General features: G+C 51.0%; 1 protein-coding gene across 3 annotated transcripts in view; it reads left to right on the top strand.

Annotated features, from left to right (window-relative positions):
- LOC113580300 (FERM, ARHGEF and pleckstrin domain-containing protein 1) overlaps positions 1 to 20,621 on the top strand; it is a 34,337-nt gene that overhangs the window by 7,928 nt on the left and 5,788 nt on the right. For 2 of the 3 annotated variants that reach the window (XR_014123452.1, XM_027014759.3), the window contains exons 3-22: positions 8,020 to 8,124; positions 8,214 to 8,256; positions 8,391 to 8,469; positions 8,672 to 8,769; positions 9,476 to 9,590; positions 9,745 to 9,892; positions 10,022 to 10,117; positions 10,481 to 10,647; positions 10,818 to 10,886; positions 11,058 to 11,133; positions 11,288 to 11,477; positions 15,639 to 15,805; positions 16,262 to 16,351; positions 17,571 to 17,704; positions 18,495 to 18,576; positions 18,805 to 19,042; positions 19,211 to 19,410; positions 19,525 to 19,614; positions 19,703 to 19,785; positions 20,216 to 20,325. Coding sequence is in view for 2 of the 3 variants with exons in the window: in XM_027014759.3 (XP_026870560.2) it covers positions 8,020 to 8,124; positions 8,214 to 8,256; positions 8,391 to 8,469; positions 8,672 to 8,769; positions 9,476 to 9,590; positions 9,745 to 9,892; positions 10,022 to 10,117; positions 10,481 to 10,647; positions 10,818 to 10,886; positions 11,058 to 11,133; positions 11,288 to 11,477; positions 15,639 to 15,805; positions 16,262 to 16,351; positions 17,571 to 17,704; positions 18,495 to 18,576; positions 18,805 to 19,042; positions 19,211 to 19,410; positions 19,525 to 19,614; positions 19,703 to 19,785; positions 20,216 to 20,325 (2,380 nt within the window). In the remaining variant the exon portion in view is untranslated. The remainder of the gene's footprint in view (positions 1 to 8,019; positions 8,125 to 8,213; positions 8,257 to 8,390; positions 8,470 to 8,671; positions 8,770 to 9,475; positions 9,591 to 9,744; positions 9,893 to 10,021; positions 10,118 to 10,480; positions 10,648 to 10,817; positions 10,887 to 11,057; positions 11,134 to 11,287; positions 11,478 to 15,638; positions 15,806 to 16,261; positions 16,352 to 17,570; positions 17,705 to 18,494; positions 18,577 to 18,804; positions 19,043 to 19,210; positions 19,411 to 19,524; positions 19,615 to 19,702; positions 19,786 to 20,215; positions 20,326 to 20,621) is intronic. The other variant, XM_027014760.3, reaches the window with a different exon arrangement.

Here is a 20,621-nt window from a genome sequence, read left to right on the forward strand (position 1 = left end):
TGGTTGTAGATGCACGGCCCAGAAACAGCCTGCGTGGCTGGGGTTGTAGATGCACGGCCCAGAAACAGCCTGCGTGGCTGGGGTTGTAGATGCACGGCCCAGAAACAGCCTGCGTGGCTGGGGTTGTAGATGCACGGCCCAGAAACAGCCTGCGTGGCTGGGGTTGTAGATGCACGGCCCAGAAACAGCCTGCGTGGCTGGGGTTGTATACGCACAGCCCAGAAACAGCCTGCGTGGCTGGGGTTGTATACGCACGGCCCAGAAACAGCCTGCGTGGCTGGGGTTGTATACGCACGGCCCAGAAACAGCCTGCGTGGCTGGGGTTGTATACGCACGGCCCAGAAACAGCCTGCGTGGCTGGGGTTGCTTCCGCAGCACCGTTCAAGTGCCCTGCAGCTGCTGTAATCTGTTCCAGAGATCAAATGTAACACTGAGTCCTCCTGGTATTTAAAATAAGCTCTGAATAAACATGACAGATGTGACTATGTGGTGATGTTCTGGTTTTTGAAAGGATGAGGGTTTTAAAGTCTTATTTATTGCAGTGTACAGCACCGCTGAGCCATGGTATGTGTCTCAGTGCTAAATGCATTAGCCACACTGTGCTAGTGGCAAATGTGAGTGATGGGAAACAGCAGTTTTCTGTACTTCAGAGAGGAGGCAGGACAAACTTCTGGACGTTAAAGCTGGCCACACGCTTACTGTCCTCCTGAAGTCATTTCGTTACAGCAAGGTTTCGGTAACATGAGTGCAACATGGTTATGTTTTGGAAGACAGGACTTTCTGAGGGTTATGGTAGAATTACAGAAAATCTACTCTGTGTACAAAAATACATAATGTATACTTTTGAGTTATACGTGAAAATGGCTGTTGAAAAGGTGAGCTTATCTGTCCTGGACTGCTGGCTCTGCTCTGCTGGGCTGAACCCATAATAGTGGACACGTTTCTACCCATGTATAATGAATGAGGGTGGAACAGAACTGGGAAATCAGGCCGCATTTTCACACGCACACAGGCACACTCAGCCACTGTTCCAGTCGCACTTCAAATTAACCTTTATGCTCTTGAAGGCAGAGAACTGGGACACTTCATCAAGCCCCTGATGCCCACTCCGAACACACACACACAGGCGCACACACACACACACAGGCGCACACACACACACAGGCACACAGGCCTTTTGCTTCTTTCACTTGAAATGGCTACATTATACTGCAACACATTAGTGACCCTGTGATGTCTGAGAGGCTCACAGCACAGCCAGAGTTATTTGTTACACATTTAATTTGCATATTACAACCTTCTACGCTGTCAAACACTAATATTACATTAATGATTGCAAAAAATAAAAAAGGAAACTAAAGTAAACTGTACTGCAAATTCCTAGTTTCTGTGCAGCAGAAATCTCTGCAGATGTTTTTATGAATGAAGCTCCACGTGAAAATGGCGACATTCCTGCTGAATGTCTTAGATATGTGCTCCTTACGTTGTAGCTATGGCGATGAGTCTCCATGGGGAGGCCAGGACCAAATAAAGCTGAATAGGTCGATTGTCGATGCTGTGCAGAGATTGTTGCTTCCCAAAAGGGATATTTTTTGTGTGTGTGCACGCGTGTGCTGTTGCATGTGTTTATGTCTGTGTGCGTGCGTGTGTCTGTCAGGAAGTTCCCACTGCGATTCTATTCTTATTCTGTGGCTCATGTCTGCTCAGCCAGAGAGTCTCCGAGGCTACACTTCCACTCACAGTTATGGGATTTTACAGCCATTCCACTTGGACAGCTGACCCCTTCCTTCACTCACCACGTTACTCCCGCTACCTTCTCTCTGCCTCTGTCTGCTCTACATGTGAAAGAGGGGGATGTGATGATGATGATGAGGAGGAGGAGGATGATGATGATGATGTAGAGCTGGCCCCACTGCATTAACTGTGCCGTTGGAAATAACCCGGGGCACTAATACCATTTGGTTCTGCTCAGAGGTCTTAGGTGATTGGGTTAAGTGGAAACCCTCCCTCTTCGTGGGCATGGCCCTGCACGCCACATTCGTGTGATGGAGGCACGGCTTTGGAGGTTGCCGGCGCAACGATAGCCCCTCCGGAGCCCGCGTGCAGCGTTCCGCTGCTAACGACTAGACACGTTGCTATGGAAACATGATTCTATAGCTTGCGGGACGTGCGGGTGTGCGTGTGTTTTGTGTATTTGTGATGGCCGTTAGGGTGAGTGCAGACAGGGTTATAGCAACACTATCAGTGAGATTCGGTCTGACGGACTTGTGTGGGAGATGCCCTCCGCCGTCTGGCCTCACCGTTTTGTGACCCTGTTTCTCGGCCCGTCAGCCAGACCAACTCTGGTGGAGCGAATGTGTGAAGCTCTGCGCGGTGATGATCCTTCAGAACAGACGATCACTGAGCCAGAAACCACTCCCTCGCAGACTTTCTTAAACTGCCATTCTGTTTTTACTCTGAGTTAAGTATCGGTTTGAGTTTCTTGTCATGGAAACCCGTGTGTTCGTCGCCATTTCAAGGCCACTGTGTTAACCACCCTGAACTCTGGGGTGACCGTGTAACCCCACCTCCCATTAACCTGCTGCCGTTGGCGCCAAGCCAAACCCGTGCTTCTGGGATGGGATCTGATGGGGGAGGAGATTCTGCTTGTATCTGATTCTGTGCTCAGATTGCATTGCATCATGCAGATTAAGTCCGGGTTTGCTCCAGCTTCCAAGTGGCTTTCCGGGCGTCGTTCTGGAGAACTGATATCCATGCGAGCTCCAGGTTGGAGCCGCGAGATGGAGGACCAGCGCTACACATGCCGCGTCTTTCCCATCCGGACTGCTTTTCCGAGCCTCTCCCGTGTGCAGCAATCCTGAGAAACAGCTGCAAGCACCGAGACCGCTCCGCTCTGGGCAGGTGGGGGGGGGGGGGTTGCCTCCCCCGCCTGCTCTCCATGGCCCTGCTCTGACCACACGCCCCGCTGGAATGCGTTCGGAAGCGCGTTATCTGTGCACAGAGCCTTATTTTGGTCGGAAAATCTCGCACCCTCTCCTATTTTTGGCTTATGCTGTCTGGAATGGTATAGAGTGAGAGAGAGATGCCAGCGTTCCTAAGACTCCAGAATCCTCCAGGAGCACTGCTTTGAGTTGCCATGGAAACTGCTATTGCATGAGTGCATGTTCATGTGTCTTAAAGACTTGCTTCTTGTCTCACAACATATCAAAATGTGGGGGGGATGGGGGGGGTAAACATGACCACAGTTACCACAGTACCACAGGCATCAGGAACTAAGTATTACTGACATCAATCATGCCCCACCAGGAAGCACCTTGAGCTCTGGACATACTGTGTGTGTGTGTGTGTGTGTGTTTTACTAGAAAGCTGAACACTGACCTCTGATGGATGTTCTTTGGTGACCTGATGTGAGCTTAAACTTAGTGATCACACTGGTATTATGATGAGATTACATTATGTCTTGGCCGTTTGGTCTGAAGCAGCAGATGACGGATCGCAACGCGAACCCTCGCAAACAATAACACTCAACACTCAGATCTGCCGCGTGTCGTGTATTCACATTCCGAAGTCCAACGCAGCGCGGCTTCATTTATGATGATTGTGCACCATTAAAGCCATTGCACAGAGACCTTTACAGCCTAGATATTATAAATAGCCCATTTCGTTATGGTTCCTCTGGCCCCATTTTGAAAGTAGGCTGGTTTGGAAACCCGTGGGCTAATTGCATCCGTATTGTAGTGTGGGACTGACTTGGCTGCTTCGCGCCGTGGGAATTGGGCTGTTTTAATGGCGTTTATTTAATATCGCAGACAAATCGGATCTTGCGGGTAGTATTAGATTATGTCACAGGCAGAGGTGTGTTGCCTGCTGCCGGAATCCAACCGTAGGAAGTCTTGACTTCCACACGGCTGGAAAACCTGCTTTAATTGGCCTGATTGTGTTCATGGTGCCTCCAAGTCATATTTTGTAGCAGAAAATCAAGCTAATCGGATGAGCGACTGAAGCTACTGGTTCTGTCATTTAATTACCTGTATACAGAACCCAAACACTCTACCAGTTTTCCATTTGTTTTGTTTGGTCATGGCAAAGCACATTTACTCATTACACACAAAGAGCAAAGAAAAACCGGGCTGCACTAGTAATGTGTTCACACTGCTCTGCAGGACACTGTACTGGGCACATCACTAGGGTGCGCTGTTGAGTAGATCCGTGCACATATGAAGACCCATATGGCTTGATAATGGAAAAACATACACAGCAGCTGGCTGTCCCATGGTAGTGCATGCTGACATACAGGTTGACGTAAACACAGCTAATGCATATAGCTGCTTATTACCAGGTCTGTATATTTTTATGCGTTTGTGTGTGTGTGTGTGTGATAGCACTGATATGAACACTGATAGCTGGCTGATAGCAACTAGGTTCAGAAAACTTGTGTGCATGTGTGTGTATCAGCCTGGCTGCTAAGCAGATGGGTCTTTCCCACAGCCCCAATCCTGTACAATACCCATCCTACGCTTGGAACAAACCATTAAATACCACCGACTAGCATGGGGTTGTTATGAATGCACACCCTGAATCCTGTCTCAGTAAGTACTGAATCCTGTCTCAGTACGTACTGAATCCTGTCTCAGTAAGTACTGAATCCTGTCTCAGTAAGTACTGAATCCTGTCTCAGTACGTACTGAATCCTGTCTCAGTAAGTACTGAATCCTGTCTCAGTACGTACTGAATCCTGTCTCAGTACGTACTGAATCCTGTCTCAGTAAGTACTGAATCCTGTCTCAGTAAGTACTGAATCCTGTCTCAGTACGTACTGAATGGGAGACGTACCCCTAACACAGCCTTTTCCTTTTCTTCTCAGCCCTTTGGGTGTGCAGGGCATGTCCTCCGTCGTCTGTTCTAGCTACAAAGGCCAGGACGGCTATCCTGCAGTGGGAGCTGAGGGGGCGGATGTGCTTTATTTTGGGAAACGTGGGCTTTCTGCACGTGGGGGGGGGGTGGTCTCTGTCTGTGTGTTTGGTTCATGGATACTCAACGTTAAGGAGTGTGTTTGAGACGCGGCAGCAAAAGAAACACAGAAGAAATTCAGAAATTTCAAAAAGGAAGAAAAAGCAAGAGCTGTCTCTGTCGGTCTCTCTGTCTCGCGCTGTCTCTCTGTCTCGCGCTCTCTGTCGGTCTCTCTGTCTCGCGCTGTCTGTCGGTCTCTCTGTCTCGCGCTCTCTGTCGGTCTCTCTGTCTCGCGCTCTCTGTCTGTCTGTCGGTCTCTCTGTCTCGCGCTCTCTGTCGGTCTCTCTGTCTCGCTCTCTGTCTGTCGGTCTCTCTGTCTCGCGCTCTCTGTCTGTCTGTCGGTCTCTCTGTCTCGCGCTGTCTGTCGGTCTCTCTGTCTCGCGCTCTCTGTCTGTCGGTCTCTCTGTCTCGCGCTCTCTGTCTGTCTGTCGGTCTCTCTGTCTCGCGCTCTCTGTCGGTCTCTCTGTCTCGCTCTCTGTCTGTCGGTCTCTCTGTCTCGCGCTCTCTGTCTGTCTGTCGGTCTCTCTGTCTCGCGCTCTCTGTCGTTCTCTCTGTCGCGCTCTCTGTCTGTCGGTCTCTCTGTCTCGCGCTCTCTGTCTCTGTCGGTCTCTCTGTCTCACGCTCTCTGTCTGTCTGTCGGTCTCTCTGTCTCGCATTGTTGTGATTGACATAATGACTCTGACAGTTATGATGACCAGCCTGTGCATCTGCACTACCGGTTTTTCGATTTGTGTGTGTGTGTGTGTGTGTGTGTGTGTGTGTGTACATGCGTGCACAGACTGAGCCGGGTCATTCTATATTGGATTTTCTGCTACAGTGCTATTTCATTTAGTTTTTTCACTGACAGTGACTGAGTGAACACAAATGAAGACATAACTGATAGTCACAAGACTGTGCACGTGTGTGTGTGTGTGTGTGTGTGTGTGTGTGTGTGTGTGTGTGCACCCTTCTTTAGAAAGGCTGGATTATTACCAGTTCTTCAGTTTCTGCTGTTGTTGCTGCATCATGCCACAGACACAATGCCAATACACACACACATACTTGCTCGTGCTGAAACTTGATTAAATTTCCTTCTACTCTCTCTTAATCCTCACTGACTCACCATTGTATTATTATGAGTCTTTTCTATACAGAGACGTACAAATATAGGGAAATATTTCACAGTACAAAAGATCCACCTTTGACATTAGCCGGTTAAAACGGGTCAAGTCAGCATCACACCTCAGAACAGGCTCTCCAAGACCTTTGACCGGTTCCTTGGTCTGGTTGCATCACATCACGACTAAAGTCTTGGCCAGTGTCTACTTGTTCTATTTTTACTGGTTGATCCCTTGAGTCCAGCCTGTGTTCAGCGACTAACATCTGCGCTGTTACTTACACACACACACACACACACACACACAAACGGAATTCTGTCATGATGGCCTGGTATTTGCCAGTGCCTTGAACTTCAGTATTCCAGCTCTATGTGTAGTTTCCCCTAGATATAGCTGCCACGTCAGCTGCCTGACGTGGAACGCCTACTCCCAAACATGCATCTGTTCACCCAGAAAGTGCCATGGGATTAGGAGTCCCTATTTTTCTTTGTGTGAGAGAGAGAGAGAGAGAGAGAGAGAGAGAGAGAGAGAGAGAACCTACCTAACCTACTCACTGCTTTCACCTCACCACACCCCACCCACCCCCTCACCACACACACTACACCCCACCCACCCCCCACTGCGGGGCTTCCGTGATCTTCAGTCTAGCTAGTTTTTATCTGATTATTTATTGTTTTGCTTTGCTTCATGTGATAAATTGATTTAACACCATTAACTAAAACGCATCACAGCTAATATAATTAACGTGACTTATTTTGTAAGTAATTGACACAACTAATTAAAAGATTGTCTGTCTGCTTCAGTGAGTGGGTGTGCAGCTACACGCATGAATGTTTACACGCGTGACACACGTGATCGTTTTTATTTGGTTGCCTTGTGAGCCTTCAGTAATTGAGCAGGATGCGTGTTAGCTTGGCATCGTGTGTCGGAGGGGAGCGAAAGAAAGCAAGTGGGGAGAGGAAGAAGCTGGTGCTGGTTGCGTCCTGGTCTGGCACAAGCGCCAGATGCTGATTTTGGAACCAGGCCACTAGCAGTTTTTTGGGTTTTTTTCCAGGCTTGTCTTTTTCAGCAGTGTATGAGAACTGTGTGTGTGCGTGTTCGCGTGTGTGACCCTGTAATAACCTCCTTCCTGTGTAACCCTCTCCCTCCAGTCATATATGTGCTTGTGCATGCGTGCACATGAGCATGTGGGTGCACGTCTCCTGTGTGCGCGCGTGCGTGTGCCCCGTCTAGACGGGTATAGCCAGACTGTGAGGTATCTTTCGCAGATGAACAGGAGTTCATTCACAGCCTCAAGTCATCAGTAAACAGTCTGCGTGCCGGGCTGTGTGTGTGTGTCTGTGTGTGTGTGTGTGTGTGAGGCCTAAACGGCCTGCAGCCTCTCCCAGCCCACTGCGCACCCCCCACCCCTGGGCTCATTCAGGCCTGTCCCAGGCAGGAAGCGGGAGGCCGGCCTGCCGGGTGGTGCCGGCGCGTAGGGAGCCATGGAATCCTCCATGGGAGCTAAACGGAATGTTCCAAGCCATTGAAATGCATCAGGGCTCTGGCTCGCCAAGATCTGGCTCGCCTCAACATCTCTAATCATCCCTTTCTTCAGATGGAATATTCAGCGCCTGGCGGGGGCTCCGGCTGCACATTGGGCTGTGTTGGGATACGAAGGTCCAGCAGCAGTCGGGATGATTCAGTCTCTGAAACCAACCTGGCAAAACTCCAGCGCGTGTGTGAGTGTGCGTGTGTGTGTGGACCGCGGCAGGGCCACACAGGACAGGCGTCAGATTGCAGAGGGGTGGCTTCTAAAGTTTTCGTGGAAGCCGAAAGTGAGGCAGGCGCCCATTTCCTGATTACCCACTGCTTTGTGTGTGCATGTGTTTAATCCTCATTCTTTCTGCTCCCTGTGTATTTGACTCCACAGCAACGCGCATCAGGCAAGGTTCTGTTTGAGATGGTCTGTGCTCACCTCAATCTAATAGAAGGCGATTACTTTGGTCTGGAGTTCCAGGACCATCGCAAGATGACGGTGAGAATCCAGGAAACTCTATGCAGCCTGGGTACACTGTGTTGCATAACTGCCACAGTCATGCCTAACGCTTACTGTGTGTGTGACAGGTTTGGCTCGATCTACTGAAGCCCATCATGAAGCAGATCAGACGTAAGTGTGTGTATTTGTGTGTGTGTGTGTGTGTGCTTAGTCTCTTCTGAGCCAAGCTTCACTGTGTGAACTCTCCCAGCCTGTCTGGAAAACTAGCCACAGGTAAATTCCTAACTGTGTGTGTGCGTGTGTAGGGCCCAAGCACACAGTCCTGCGGTTTGTGGTGAAGTTCTTTCCCCCTGACCATGGCCAATTGATGGAGGAGCTGACCAGGTGAGGTTCACCTCTCCTTCCTGCTCATCTAAGTCCCATTACCACCTAATCTCATCATCTGTTTAGTACATCAGTGGATTAGGGCTGAATTAACAAGCACAGAAAAGTAAAGTTCAAAAAATGAGTGTGTGTATATATGCCTGTGTGTGTGTGTATGCCTGTGTGGTTGCATGCGTGTGCATTTGTGTGTGTTCATCCTCAGGTACCTGTTTGCTCTCCAGATCAGGCAGGATCTGGCAACTGGTCGCCTCACCTGTACTGACAGTAGCGCTGCCCTGCTGGTGTCCCACATCATCCAGTGTAAGCGTGCGTGCGTGCGTGCAAGCGAATTCTGGTCTCTATTCAGCCCTTGTCAACGCTGCGTATTATTCCCCTACTGAAGTGGTCTGAACCTCAGGCTGGGTCAGACACATTCTAGACAACGACCACGGCTAGAGAATATATTTCGTTGCCATGGATACCCTTTGAGTGCTCCGAGCTTATGGAAGAAGGCTGAGCTGTCACTTCTACAGACAGGCAGAGGAATTCTCCGTCTGAGAAGCAGTATTCTCTAAGAGCCCAGAGCAGGCACTCGGTTGCTCGCATGAAGTCATCCTGTTGCTGAGCGATAGTGGCACACTGTGGTACAGTGATGGAGTAGTGCAGGAATAGGCTTTGAGCTGTGCTGGCCGCCACATTAACTCAAACCAAAGGTATTCTCATGAATTGTCCTGAAAGACATGAATCTTTCTGGGGGGAAAAAAAAAACCCAACAAAACACTCAAATGAATCCCTGTGAAAAAAAAAAACGCTCAAATGAATCTTCGTGTACTAGAATGATTTCATTCGCGCAGCACTCAAATGAGTGCCCTGGGGCTCTTTTCTGGCATCTCTTCATGGCTTTTTCTTTTAACAGACCCCTCCCCCTGCTTGCTCTTTCTCTCGTTCTCTCTCTCCCTGCTACCTTCTTTTGTTTTGTCCCCCCCCCCCCCCCCGCCGTGTCTGTACTTCCTCTCTCCTCTCCTAGCTGAGATCGGAGATTTTGAGGAGACCCAGTGCAGACAGCACCTCCTCAATAACAACTACATTCCAGACCAGATGGCCCTCATGGACAAGATCATGGATTTCCACCATACGCATGTGTGAGTGCAGACACAGGCAATCCAGTGCCACTGCTCCGCCTACACACACACACACACACACACACAGCAGTTTTACACAGTTATGCCGGGAAAAGGAGACAGGAATGGGGTGTGTGTGTGTGTGTGTGTGTGTGTGTGTGTGTGTGTGTTATAGTGGTCACACGCCAGCTGAGTCAGACTACCAGCTGTTGGAGGTGTCCCGTCGTCTGGAGATGTATGGCATCAGACTGCACCCGGCCAAAGACCGTGAGGGCACCAAGCTCAGCTTGGCTGTCGCACACACAGGAGTGCTGGTCTTTCAGGTAGACCAGACCTTCATATCCCCTTCACACACACACACACACACACACACACACACACGCACTCATCTTGTGTCATGAGCACTGTGGCCGAGGCGAGGAGTGTGAGTGTGCTGTGCTGCTCTCGTGTAGGGTCACACCAGGATCAACTCCTTCAACTGGTCTAAAGTTCGCAAGCTGAGCTTCAAGAGGAAGCGTTTCCTCATCAAACTGCGCCCTGACCTCAACGTAAGACCGCCCACGCACGCACGCCCCCAGCCGGCCATGCCAGTCAGAGTGGGAGCTCAAGCCCTTCAGAGGGGTCTGCTCTGTGGAACTGCTGTCCCATTCATTCATCTTCCATCACATGTGATGAGCAGTTTAATCCTAAATCTCATGACGTTCTCCAGATTCTCGAGGGGCTGCTTAACCTCGGATTGGTCCTAAACCTAAAACATTTCCGTCTAGTTCAAAACCAGTCCAGGAAACTGGCCTTGAGTGTTTAGCGTGGGTTTATATGCGGGATTGGGAACACTGCTCCAGGAACGACTGTTCTGTGAACATGTGGCATCCGAGTGGATAAACAGCAGTGTGTTCTGTGTGCGTGCGTAGCAGAGCACATATCAGGACACGCTGGAGTTTGTGATGGCGAGCCGCGACTGCTGCAAGGTCTTCTGGAAGATCTGCGTGGAGTACCACGCCTTCTTCAGGCTCTTCGAAGAACCCAAGCCAAAACCCAAACCAGTGCTGTTCAGCCGAGGGTCATCCTTCAGGTTCAGGTGTGTGTGTGTGTGTGTGTGTGTGTGTGTGTGTGTGTGTGTGTGTGTGTCACTGCTCGTCTGACCACCCCTCTCTCACAGTGTGTGTTCTATGTCCGTATCTGAAGAACTTGCGTGGAGAGACAAGGTGCTTTTATCTGTACACGTGTGATCTTCTCTCTGTCCTCCAGTGGTCGTACTCAGAAGCAGGTGATGGATTATGTGAAGGAGACAGAGTTTAAGAAGCTGCCTTTCGACAGGTGAGAAGCTCCTAATGAAATGGAATGTTACACAACCCCAAAACAGCAGGGCACACTCAACTCTTACACTCACTGGGCTGACCAAGGTGTCAAATTGATTTCCTGTCCTGGTCTATCTGTGTTCACTCTGTATATGGTGTGTATGCATGTTTGTGTGTTTCTCTTCTGCAGAAAACACAGTAGGGTTCAGTATAACAGCGCTCTGTCTCCTCTGCCTTCTCCACTACATTCACAAGTGCCAAACCAAGTAAGTCTTTCTCACTTTAACTGTAACACACACACAAACACACACACACACACACCAGAATCATCAGCAATTTGATATAATTTGATGTTGATTCTCTTTCTGTGTCTCTGTACATCTGTTACCCTGTCTCTTCTGGATTCTCTCTCTCTCTCAGGCTGAGGGGCGGAGCCAGAAGGAGTTGGCGCTCGTAAGCTCCGAGGACTCTGCTGCGCTGCGGATCCGCCAGAGCCCCTCCCCTTCAGCCCAGCAGAACGGGCAGAGCGACGGGGTGCTGTGGGCGGGCGGGGAGGCCCGGGGCCAGGCGCCGGGTGTCAGGCAGCAGGCCGCCGAGCTCCACACTGCAGGTCTCGCGTCCCGCGCCGCCAAAGGCAGCAACTCCTCCATTCCCTACATCGACTGCAGCGATGCAGAGTTTAGCGAGGCGGAGGTCAGATGTCGCGTCAGCAGGTCGCACTCCCGCAACGGCCTAGGCTCCCCTGGCCAGGGGCCACGCCCACGCGAGCGAGAGGGCAGCCAGAGCAGGCTTAGGGCCCCAGAGTCCCCACCCATGGCCCAGGTCTCTCGAGCTCAGACCCCGCCCCACTGCTATCCCAGCCCCACCCCTACTCCTAGCCCCGCCTCCCATAACCAGAGCTATGATGTCTATGAGTCGTCACTTTGCGGAGGCAGAGCTTCCGTGCGAGGACCGCTCCACAGCACGTTATTGGAGGAGATGGCGAAGCGTAGCCCCGCCCCCACGCGCCACATCCCGGGGACCAGGAGCTTGACCTCGAGTCCTGCTCTCTTCTCCTTTCACAGAACGGGCTCCCTTAGCCACGCCCACTACAACGGCCAAGGGCAGCCTGACGGCCGATATGGACGCCGTTGCCACGTGGACGGCTTAGCTAGCAGTGGGCGGAGCTTTAGCCTAAGGTCAGCCCCCCGGGAGGAGAAGGGCGGGCTTTTCGGCAGCTTCTCCCCGATCCTGAACCGGAGCTCAGCCAAGTGCCATGGCAACCGATCCGCGACAGACCCTCTGATCCTGAGCCAGCCGCGGCCGACGCTGTCTGCCCTGGACCGGCGCACGCTGGCCAACGGCCTGGCCCCGCCTGGCCAGGCCAGGCCCGTGAGCGGCTCGCCGCGCCGTCGCCACGGCGCCGTGCAGATGATCGACGGCTCCGCGAGCAGCGGCACGGACACCAGCGACTCAGAGGAGGTGGAGGCCACCGGCTCTGGCGGCCAATCGCTGGGCTTTAGTGAGCCGGGTGGGCTGAGCTCCTCCCCCGTGTCGCCCCTCCCCAGGAGCAAGTTCTCGCTGGGCAGCCTGCAGCTGGACGAGGATGAGCTGGGGGAGGGAGGGTGCATGTACTTCAGCGATGAGGAAGGAGGACAGGGCTGAGGCTCCACTTGCAGGGCGCTCGCTCAGAGGGGCGTGGGGCTACAGCAGGCTTGCTCTGATTGGCTGAGGTGCGGAGGGAGCTCGCTCTGGTTGCCTGAGGAGATGAGGTAGCTTGCTCTGGTTGGCCAAGGAGCTCAGGGACCTGCTCCTCATGCCTCAGTGTGAGTGTGTGTGTGTGTGTGTGTGTGTGTGTGTGTGTGTGTGAATGTGGGTGAGGGTGTCCCACTCCCTCTGTGCTTATAGCGTGCAGTAATGTTGAATGCTGAGCTCTGTACACCTCTGTAGCAGACATCCTCTTCCTCTTCCTCGGTGTTTTCACCACTACAAGATTATCGTTCTGTGATTGTAGCAATCACATTGCTCTCTTTACCGTGACACAGAGCAAGTGATTTTACTTTTGTGCCAAGTCCTCTGCTCAACCTGATTCTGAAGCTAAGCCCGCCGGTTGCGGTTCGTTGTTGGGCGAAGCCGTGCGTAGGCGTTGGCAGCACCTCTGGAGCGGCCTGGGCGCTGCCTTTCCGCTGGCCTTCGAAGGTCGGAGGCTGGGGAGGCACAGAACTCCACCAGAGGCCTTCACTCGCTAGTGAACAGGACATCGATAAAGCAAAGCACGTCACACTTCCATGTCTCCTTAGCCGATTTGCAGTAATTGTGTAAAAAAAAAATAATAATAATAATAAAAAAAAGAATATTTCTTCGTAGCACTTAGCCTTTCTAACGGATGTAGTATTTTGTAGAAGCTTAAGTACGAGGTCATGTTTAGCAAAATATAGAAACGGTGTCTTTACTGGTGCGTAGGTTTCATAACAGCTGTAGGGGCACAGTTGATGTAGAACTGCCATTTGTACCACGGGACTTTTATTGGGAGGGCACGTTTTGCTTACTCTTCCTACTGCCATACATTCATCTTCAAAAAGATTCGGAATGTACTCGCGAGTTTTCTTGCTGTTGGATTTCCGTGACAGACCTTTTTAGTCTGTTTGTGTGGAAGCCTTTTGATGCTCAAGCTCGGGGATGAAATCTTTGCCAGTCATCTTTGCTGACCGTGCATGTCAATGGGCCCCTTTTTTGTACCTTTTCTCTTGTTGGAGAGCTGACGGTCTCCCCCGCTGCCGCACCATTTAGCGGAGCGTGTGCCGACTGCCCCGTCGGGGATCGGACGCCCGTTGTGTCGTGTTAATCGGAGCGGCACATACCGCGCACGTCAATCTGCCTTAACCTGGTGCCCCACCGCGACACGCTGCCCTCCGGACTTACTGTCCTCCTCCTGATGTGCGGGGCGGGGTCTCTAGATTATGGGGCTGGGTTTATCTTTGCCTGTACTGGTGATCATTTAGCCATATCGGACTAGGAGCCCTGAACACTGCCATTCACACCCAACGTAGGAGAGCAGAACACAGTCCAGTTCTTGTCCTGTCTCTAACACCAGTGTCCCGCTGTGTTCCCGCCTGCCTCTCCCTTACTGTGACCAGTCACACTCCAGTTTACCTGTTCCCGCCTTCCACTCGTACCTCACCCCCACCGCAACACGCTCTCTGTAAAACGAAAAAGAAGGCACAACTCTACCCACCATAACTGTACAGTATCTTTCGTTTCCAGTGGGTTCTGTTTCTTTTCACCTCCTGCTGGTTCTGGGTTGGGCCTCCTCACTGAAACGTGCTTGAGCTTGTCATTTCCATCACTGTCATTTTATAATCAATAAACGCTCCTGTTGTTTTTGTTTTTTGTTTGTTTTCCTTTTCTTATCTGTCGATGGAATGAATGGATGACCAAATGAGTGGTGGAGTGTCTGCGGGGCGTGAGCTCCTCTCTGTAACACGCCGACGCTGCGTTCTGCATGCCCTTCACTGCTACCCCCACTGTTCTCTCCGGGTTGGATGTGTTGCGGAAGGACCCCTGGTCATTTCCAACACCTGCCTCCTGTCGCCCCGTATGAATGTATGTTAAAGTGACATTAAAACCTCCTGATGTCATTTTTTCGCTTGCTAAATTCCCAACTCGGTTGCTGTAAACTGTAATAGCGTGGGGATCGTTACTCACATTTACTCACTGTCTCTCTCTCTCACACTCACGCTCACACACACACTCCCCTCTCTCCTTTTCTCTCTCTCACACACACACACACACACACACACACACACACACACACACACACTCACTCTCTCAGCATGTCTTGTCTCCCCTGGCCCCACGCTATTGACTTCTGAACACTGTTTTAATTTTGCTCTTTCTGCGCTTTATAAAACAATTTCAACTCCTTTCAACACTGTATACGGTTGTGCACTAGTGTCAATAAAGTTGGCCTTTGTGAATTCGGACTCAAGGATCTTTTATTACAGGACACTTTTTTATTCTCATCTCCTTAGCTCGTAGACCCCTCCCCTGCCAGACTTTGTGTTGGTCTGTCCTGGAAGTGCATGACATGGGCTGCGTTCCTGGATAAATGCATGTGTGTGTGCGTGTGTGTGTGTGTGCGCGTGTGTGTGTGTGTGTGTGTGTGTGTGTGTGTGTGTGCGCGTCTGCCATATACATACATTGCGAGCGTTGTACGCAATGCATGCATCGGCTGTCCGGTGGTCACCATGGCTCCCTTTCACTGCAGTGTGCGCGAGTGTGTGTGCGCGCGAGTGTGTGTGCGCTTTCCCGAGCGTCTCTTTTGGCCATTTTATTTAACATGGCAGCACTGCAGACAGGGAGCACAGGAGACGCTGTTGGGCAAGTACTGAGTTCTCTCTCCGGGGGGTGGGATGGGGTATGGGGGGGTGGGAGACTGGAGTGTAGCTACTGTAACACTTAGACACCTCCAAACACACGTGCGCACACACGCATTACACAGTAGTTTTATGCACACGTGACAGTCAGTGACATTTGCAGTGAGTTACACAAGATTCCATAATATAATATTGAATGGTGAATGGATGCTTTAACATTTGAGGTAGTAGTTAAGGTTGCAAGGGCTACAGCTTAGATTTCTCTCTCTCTCTGTTTCTCTCGCTGTCTCGCTCTATTTTTATCTACCTTTCTATCTTACTTTTCCTTTCCCTCTTTCTGTTTCTATTCCTTTCTGTCTTAATCTGTCTATCTCTCTATCTCTTTCATTTCTCTGGCTCTTTCCTCTCACCCTCAGATGGGGCAGGTCTGTCAGTATCTCTGGTAAACGGCCATCGCCGTGGCGACGAGCTGAACGCCACGATCCCCAGTCCGGACGGGCAGCAGCCCTCCCCCCTCACCTCCCCCCTCCTGAATGACGCCGGCGCCCTGCGCACCGACGATGAGGAAGAGAACAGGAGGAAGGTGAGAGCCTTTCTCTGTGGCTCTGCTACACTACACATGGAAAAAGGGGAACCCCCCCCCCCCCCCCCCCCCAAAAAAAAGCCCCAGTTTTCCCCCGCCGAGCCGCTCGGCCAGTGCCGGCTGACGAGAAGCCGATCCTTTTGAAGTCTCGCCTCGGGGTAGACGACCCGGTGCTGCCGTGCCAGCATTCCTGGGGAGGCTTGGAAAAGCTGATTCTAGCTCATATCCCTGTATGCTCCCCATACTACTCTGGTATGTAATCAGTAGACTTCATGTAATCAGTAGACTTCATGTAATCAGTAGACTTCTGCCATGGTTGTCACTGTCAGACACACACACACACAGAGAGGTGAGGTGGGAGACCAGCCTAGGTTCCATATGGCTGTGTTGCTATTACGATTGATGATTTGTGTGTGTTTGTGTGTGTGTGTGTGTGTGTGTGTGTGTGTGATTCAGAGATTTCCAACTGATAAAGCCTACTTCATCGCTAAGGAGTTGCTCACGACTGAAAGGACCTACCTGAAGGATCTGGAGCTCATCACCCTGGTAATGAAGGACTGAATAAGTGGTGTGTGTGTGTGTGAGTGTGTGAGTGTGAGTGTGTGAGTGTGTGAGTGTGAGTGTGTGAGTGTGTGAGTGTGAGTGTGTGTGAGTGTGTGTGAGTGTGTGTGAGTGTGTGTGAGTGTGAGTGTGTGTGAGTGTGTGTGAGTGTGAGAGAGAGAGAGAAACGGATGACCACTCAGATGCGGTGCATGGTCCTTTCACCAGTCCACATATCTGGTGGGCTTTGTTCCTTCTACTGTGCTTCCCTGGTTCGTCCACTACCCGCAGAACAAAGGCACCACTTGTTCGTTCAGCCAGCGAGTTTTTTCCTCCCAGTAACAGGTCGCACTTTCCCAAAACAAGTAGTGCAGTTATGAGCAACAGCTGGGGATGTTTCTGCTGGAGTAGGTGAAATATAGCCCATCTGCTGGAACTGTGAGCCTGGGCCACACACTGTAGTATGGAAGCTATATATGTGAGGGTTTCTAGCTAGATGTGATGTCTGTTATAGTATCTAGCTATAATATCCGTATAAGGCTACATTGATTAGTGCTTCTGGGTAAAAATGTGTCTGAGCCTTCTTTAATAGGACACGAACTGGAACAGCTGGATGCGTATGGCTGACAGACTGTGTGTGCGTGTGTGTGAGTGCGTGTGTGCGTATGTGTGCGTGTGCGTGCGTCTGTGTGCGTGCGTCTGTGAGTGCGTGTGTGTGTGTGAGTGTGTGTGTGGTCTGTCTAATGCCAGTAGCTGTAGAATCCTCCAGGTTCGTGGGCGCTCTCTGAGCTGTCAGGCTGGGCAGGGTTGAGCCTGCACTGGACTGATCACTGGACTGATCACTCCATCCGTTGGCTGTAGGGCTGGATCTCACAGGGTCACTGATCTGTGATCACTGGGCGGGGCTTGGCACTAAATCAGGAGTTTGGAGTGGGAGTGACGACAGAATTAAGCCCTGATTACAAACTCGTCCACTATTAACATGCTGGTGATATACAAACTCTACAGGCAGTGTAGATGTAGAGCAACAAGAGGTACCAATAAGATCCCCTCACGGGGTGTGTGTGTGTGTGTGTGTGTGTGTGTGGGAGCAGTGGGAGAATATTGAGTGTGTACCAGCCGGTGTGTGTAAATGTATGTAAAAGTGTTTGTGTGTGATGAGGCTGGGGTGAATGTGGGAGAGTTTTGAGAGTGTGTATATGTGTGTGTGTGTGTGTGTGTGCAGACATTTCAGAGTGTGCTGTCTAAGGAAGAGTGCGTGCCCGAGTCGCTGCGGAAACTGCTGAAGTCCAGCTTCGAGCCATTACACACCTACCACTCAGACTTCCTCAAAGAGCTGGAGCAGAGACTCGCACTGTGGTGAGCAACACACACGCGTGCGCGCGCGCCTCTTATAGCCACTGATTGATGGGGCTTCATGGGATAGGAGTGTAGTGTTGGTCTTTTGTCTGAGAAACCCTAAGAGCACTGAGACCATATGAATACACACACACACACACACACACACACACACACACCTATTCAAACACATTTACACCAACCTGGATTCATTGCCATCGTCTCCTTGGCAACAACTGATCCTCGCCATGCTCGCTTTGGGGTCTCGGTTTCCATGACGCCCCATGCTGTGGCTCTCCCCCTGAGGGACATGTACCATGTCAACCAGGCCACCATACCTATGCTGTCTTCCTCAATATCATCATCATCATCAGCCTTGCCCTTCTCTCTCAACATACCTGAGCCTGGTGTGTTTAATGCTGTAGTAATGCATGTAAATGTAACATGCATGTAACATGCGTGTCTGTTTTTGTACGTGGCATGCATGTGTATTTATTGATGTATGTATTCATGCGTGTTTTCTGGAATATGGAGTCATGTGTCTGAGAGTGGAACTGAAACTGAGCACATGTTCTCACACGCACACATGTGCGCACATTCACAGTCAGCCTGCTGTCACTCTACACTGTACACCACTGACACCTGCTGGTGATCGAGAGCAGTGCACAACCTGCCAGCATTGTAACGGAGTGAGGTCAAGGGTTTATAACCCAAAACAAGAGATTGTAAGCAATGTAAAGTGTGTGTGTGTGTGTGTGTGTGTGTGTGTGTGTGTGTGTGTGTGTGTGTATCCATCCATTCTCATTTGCAGGGAAGGCCGCTCGAATGCCCACATTAAAGGAGATTACCAGCGCATTGGAGATGTTATGCTTAAAAACACTCAGGCACTGAAGGTAACTGGCACGCTCTGCCTTCTCTATTTTTGGGATTTTTTAATCTTTTGAGATTGTAGTGATTCATTTTTAAATAATTTCTGACACTAGCTTTGTGTATATGTGTATGTTGTTTTATTGTGCATGCATGTGTTTTTGTGTAATGTTTTTCTGGGTCCGTGCGTGTGTGTGTGTGTGTGTGTGTGTGTGTGTGTGTGTGTGTGTGTGTGTGTGTGTGTATGCGTGCAGATGCTGACGGCCCAGCTGCAGAAGCATGCGGAGTGTGTGGGCGAGCTGGAGAAGGCGTGCGTGGCGTCGCGGCGCCTGGCCAGCGTGTGCCGGGACTTTGAGCTGCAGAAGGCCTGTTATGTGCCTGTCAACGTCTTCATCCTCCGCCCTCTGCACCGCCTGCTCCACTACAAGCAGATCCTCGAGCGGCTGTGCAAGCACTACCCCGCCACGCAGCCCGACTTCAGGGACTGCCGAGGTGAGCGCCCACACCACGTCAGCACGTAACGCCTGACGCTCAGGTGACCCTTGCCTCCCGTTTAAGGTGCAGAGAAAACAGCCGGAACTGTTAACGCGCAGCTGATAGAGGTACAGGAGAAGTGCAGCTAGCGTTACGGTTCTGACAGGCGCTCGTCCCTGCTTGCAGCGGCGTTGGCGGACGTGTCGGAGCTGGAGGCCGTGCTGCGCGACAGCATGCTGAAGACGGACAACTACCAGCGGCTCCTGGAGCTGCAGAAGGACTTGCTGGGGGTGGAGGGGCTGGCCGTGCCCACCCGGGAGTTCATCCGGCTGGGCTGCCTGAGCAAACTGTCTGGGAAAGGCCTGCAGCAGCGCATGTTCTTTTTGGTATGATGCAGACACACACACACACACACACACACACACACACACACACACACACACACACACACTGATTGATGGCTCTCTACAACTGTGTGTGTGTGTGGGTGTGGGTGTTAGTTCAGTGACGTGCTGCTGTACACGAGTCGGGGGATAACGGCATCCAATCAGTTCAAAGTACACGGGCAACTTCCTCTTCGTGGAATGACAGTAAGAGCAGAGCGTCGCTTTGGTTTCAAGACTGACTTCGTTCATTACTGCATAAACCTCAGGCGTGCGTGTGTGCGTGCGTGTGCAGATCAGGGAGAGCGAGGACGAATGGGGAGTTCCTCACTGTTTCACTCTGGTCACCCCACGCCAGTCGCTGGTGGTAGCAGCAAGGTAATGTACAGACCACGACCTCAGAGGTGCTGCATTCTTACCCATAAACCCTTGAGCTTCCAGCACATGCATTCACCCATCTACACTTCTAACAGAACTCTGTGTGTAGGGCACGTGTGTGTCGTGTGTTTATATATGTAGTGCATGATGGAAGTAACTCTAAGTCAGAAGACTGCAGCTGAATACCAACACACACACACGCATTATTATTATTATTATTATTATTATTATTATTACATTTCTCTAGCACCTTTCTCAAGGCCAATGACACGTTACATAAATCAGCTTTTACAATCAGATCACACACTGATGAGAAGCGGCAGCCAGTTTGCACACAGCACTCTCTCTGTCAGAAGCTGCAGCCCATGGGGCACTGTAGCCAACACAGGGGAAATGGACATACAACCTCCATGTTTCTGGACCTCTCTAGTTCCATATCAGAGATGGAAAAGTGGATGGAGGATTTAAAAATGGCTGTGGATCTGGCTGAAGATTGCAGTGGACCAGCTACAAGCCTGCTGACCAACAGCCACGATGTCAGTAAGTGTTGCACCTGCCTTTCTTCTGCCAGCCAGGACTTGTGCAAGACTTCGAAACGTCCTGATGGTACTGTACTTACCTGAGAGGGTCCTACTTGATTGCGTGTGATTACACACCAAACATGGACGAACATATTTTTTATAATGGACTATGTGGTTTCTCAGTGTGCACAATGTTTATAAGATGTTTTGTGTGTGTGTGTAGAAGCTATCTGCCTCTTGGACATGTACCGTGGATTGTGTGTGTGTGTGTGTGTGTGTGTGTGTGTAGGGGTATGTGGGTTTGTGGTTTGGTGT

This window comes from Electrophorus electricus, chromosome 4 (genome assembly GCF_041902795.1).
Source record: "Electrophorus electricus isolate QZ-2024a chromosome 4, ASM4190279v1, whole genome shotgun sequence".
Taxonomy (NCBI): domain Eukaryota; kingdom Metazoa; phylum Chordata; class Actinopteri; order Gymnotiformes; family Gymnotidae; genus Electrophorus; species Electrophorus electricus.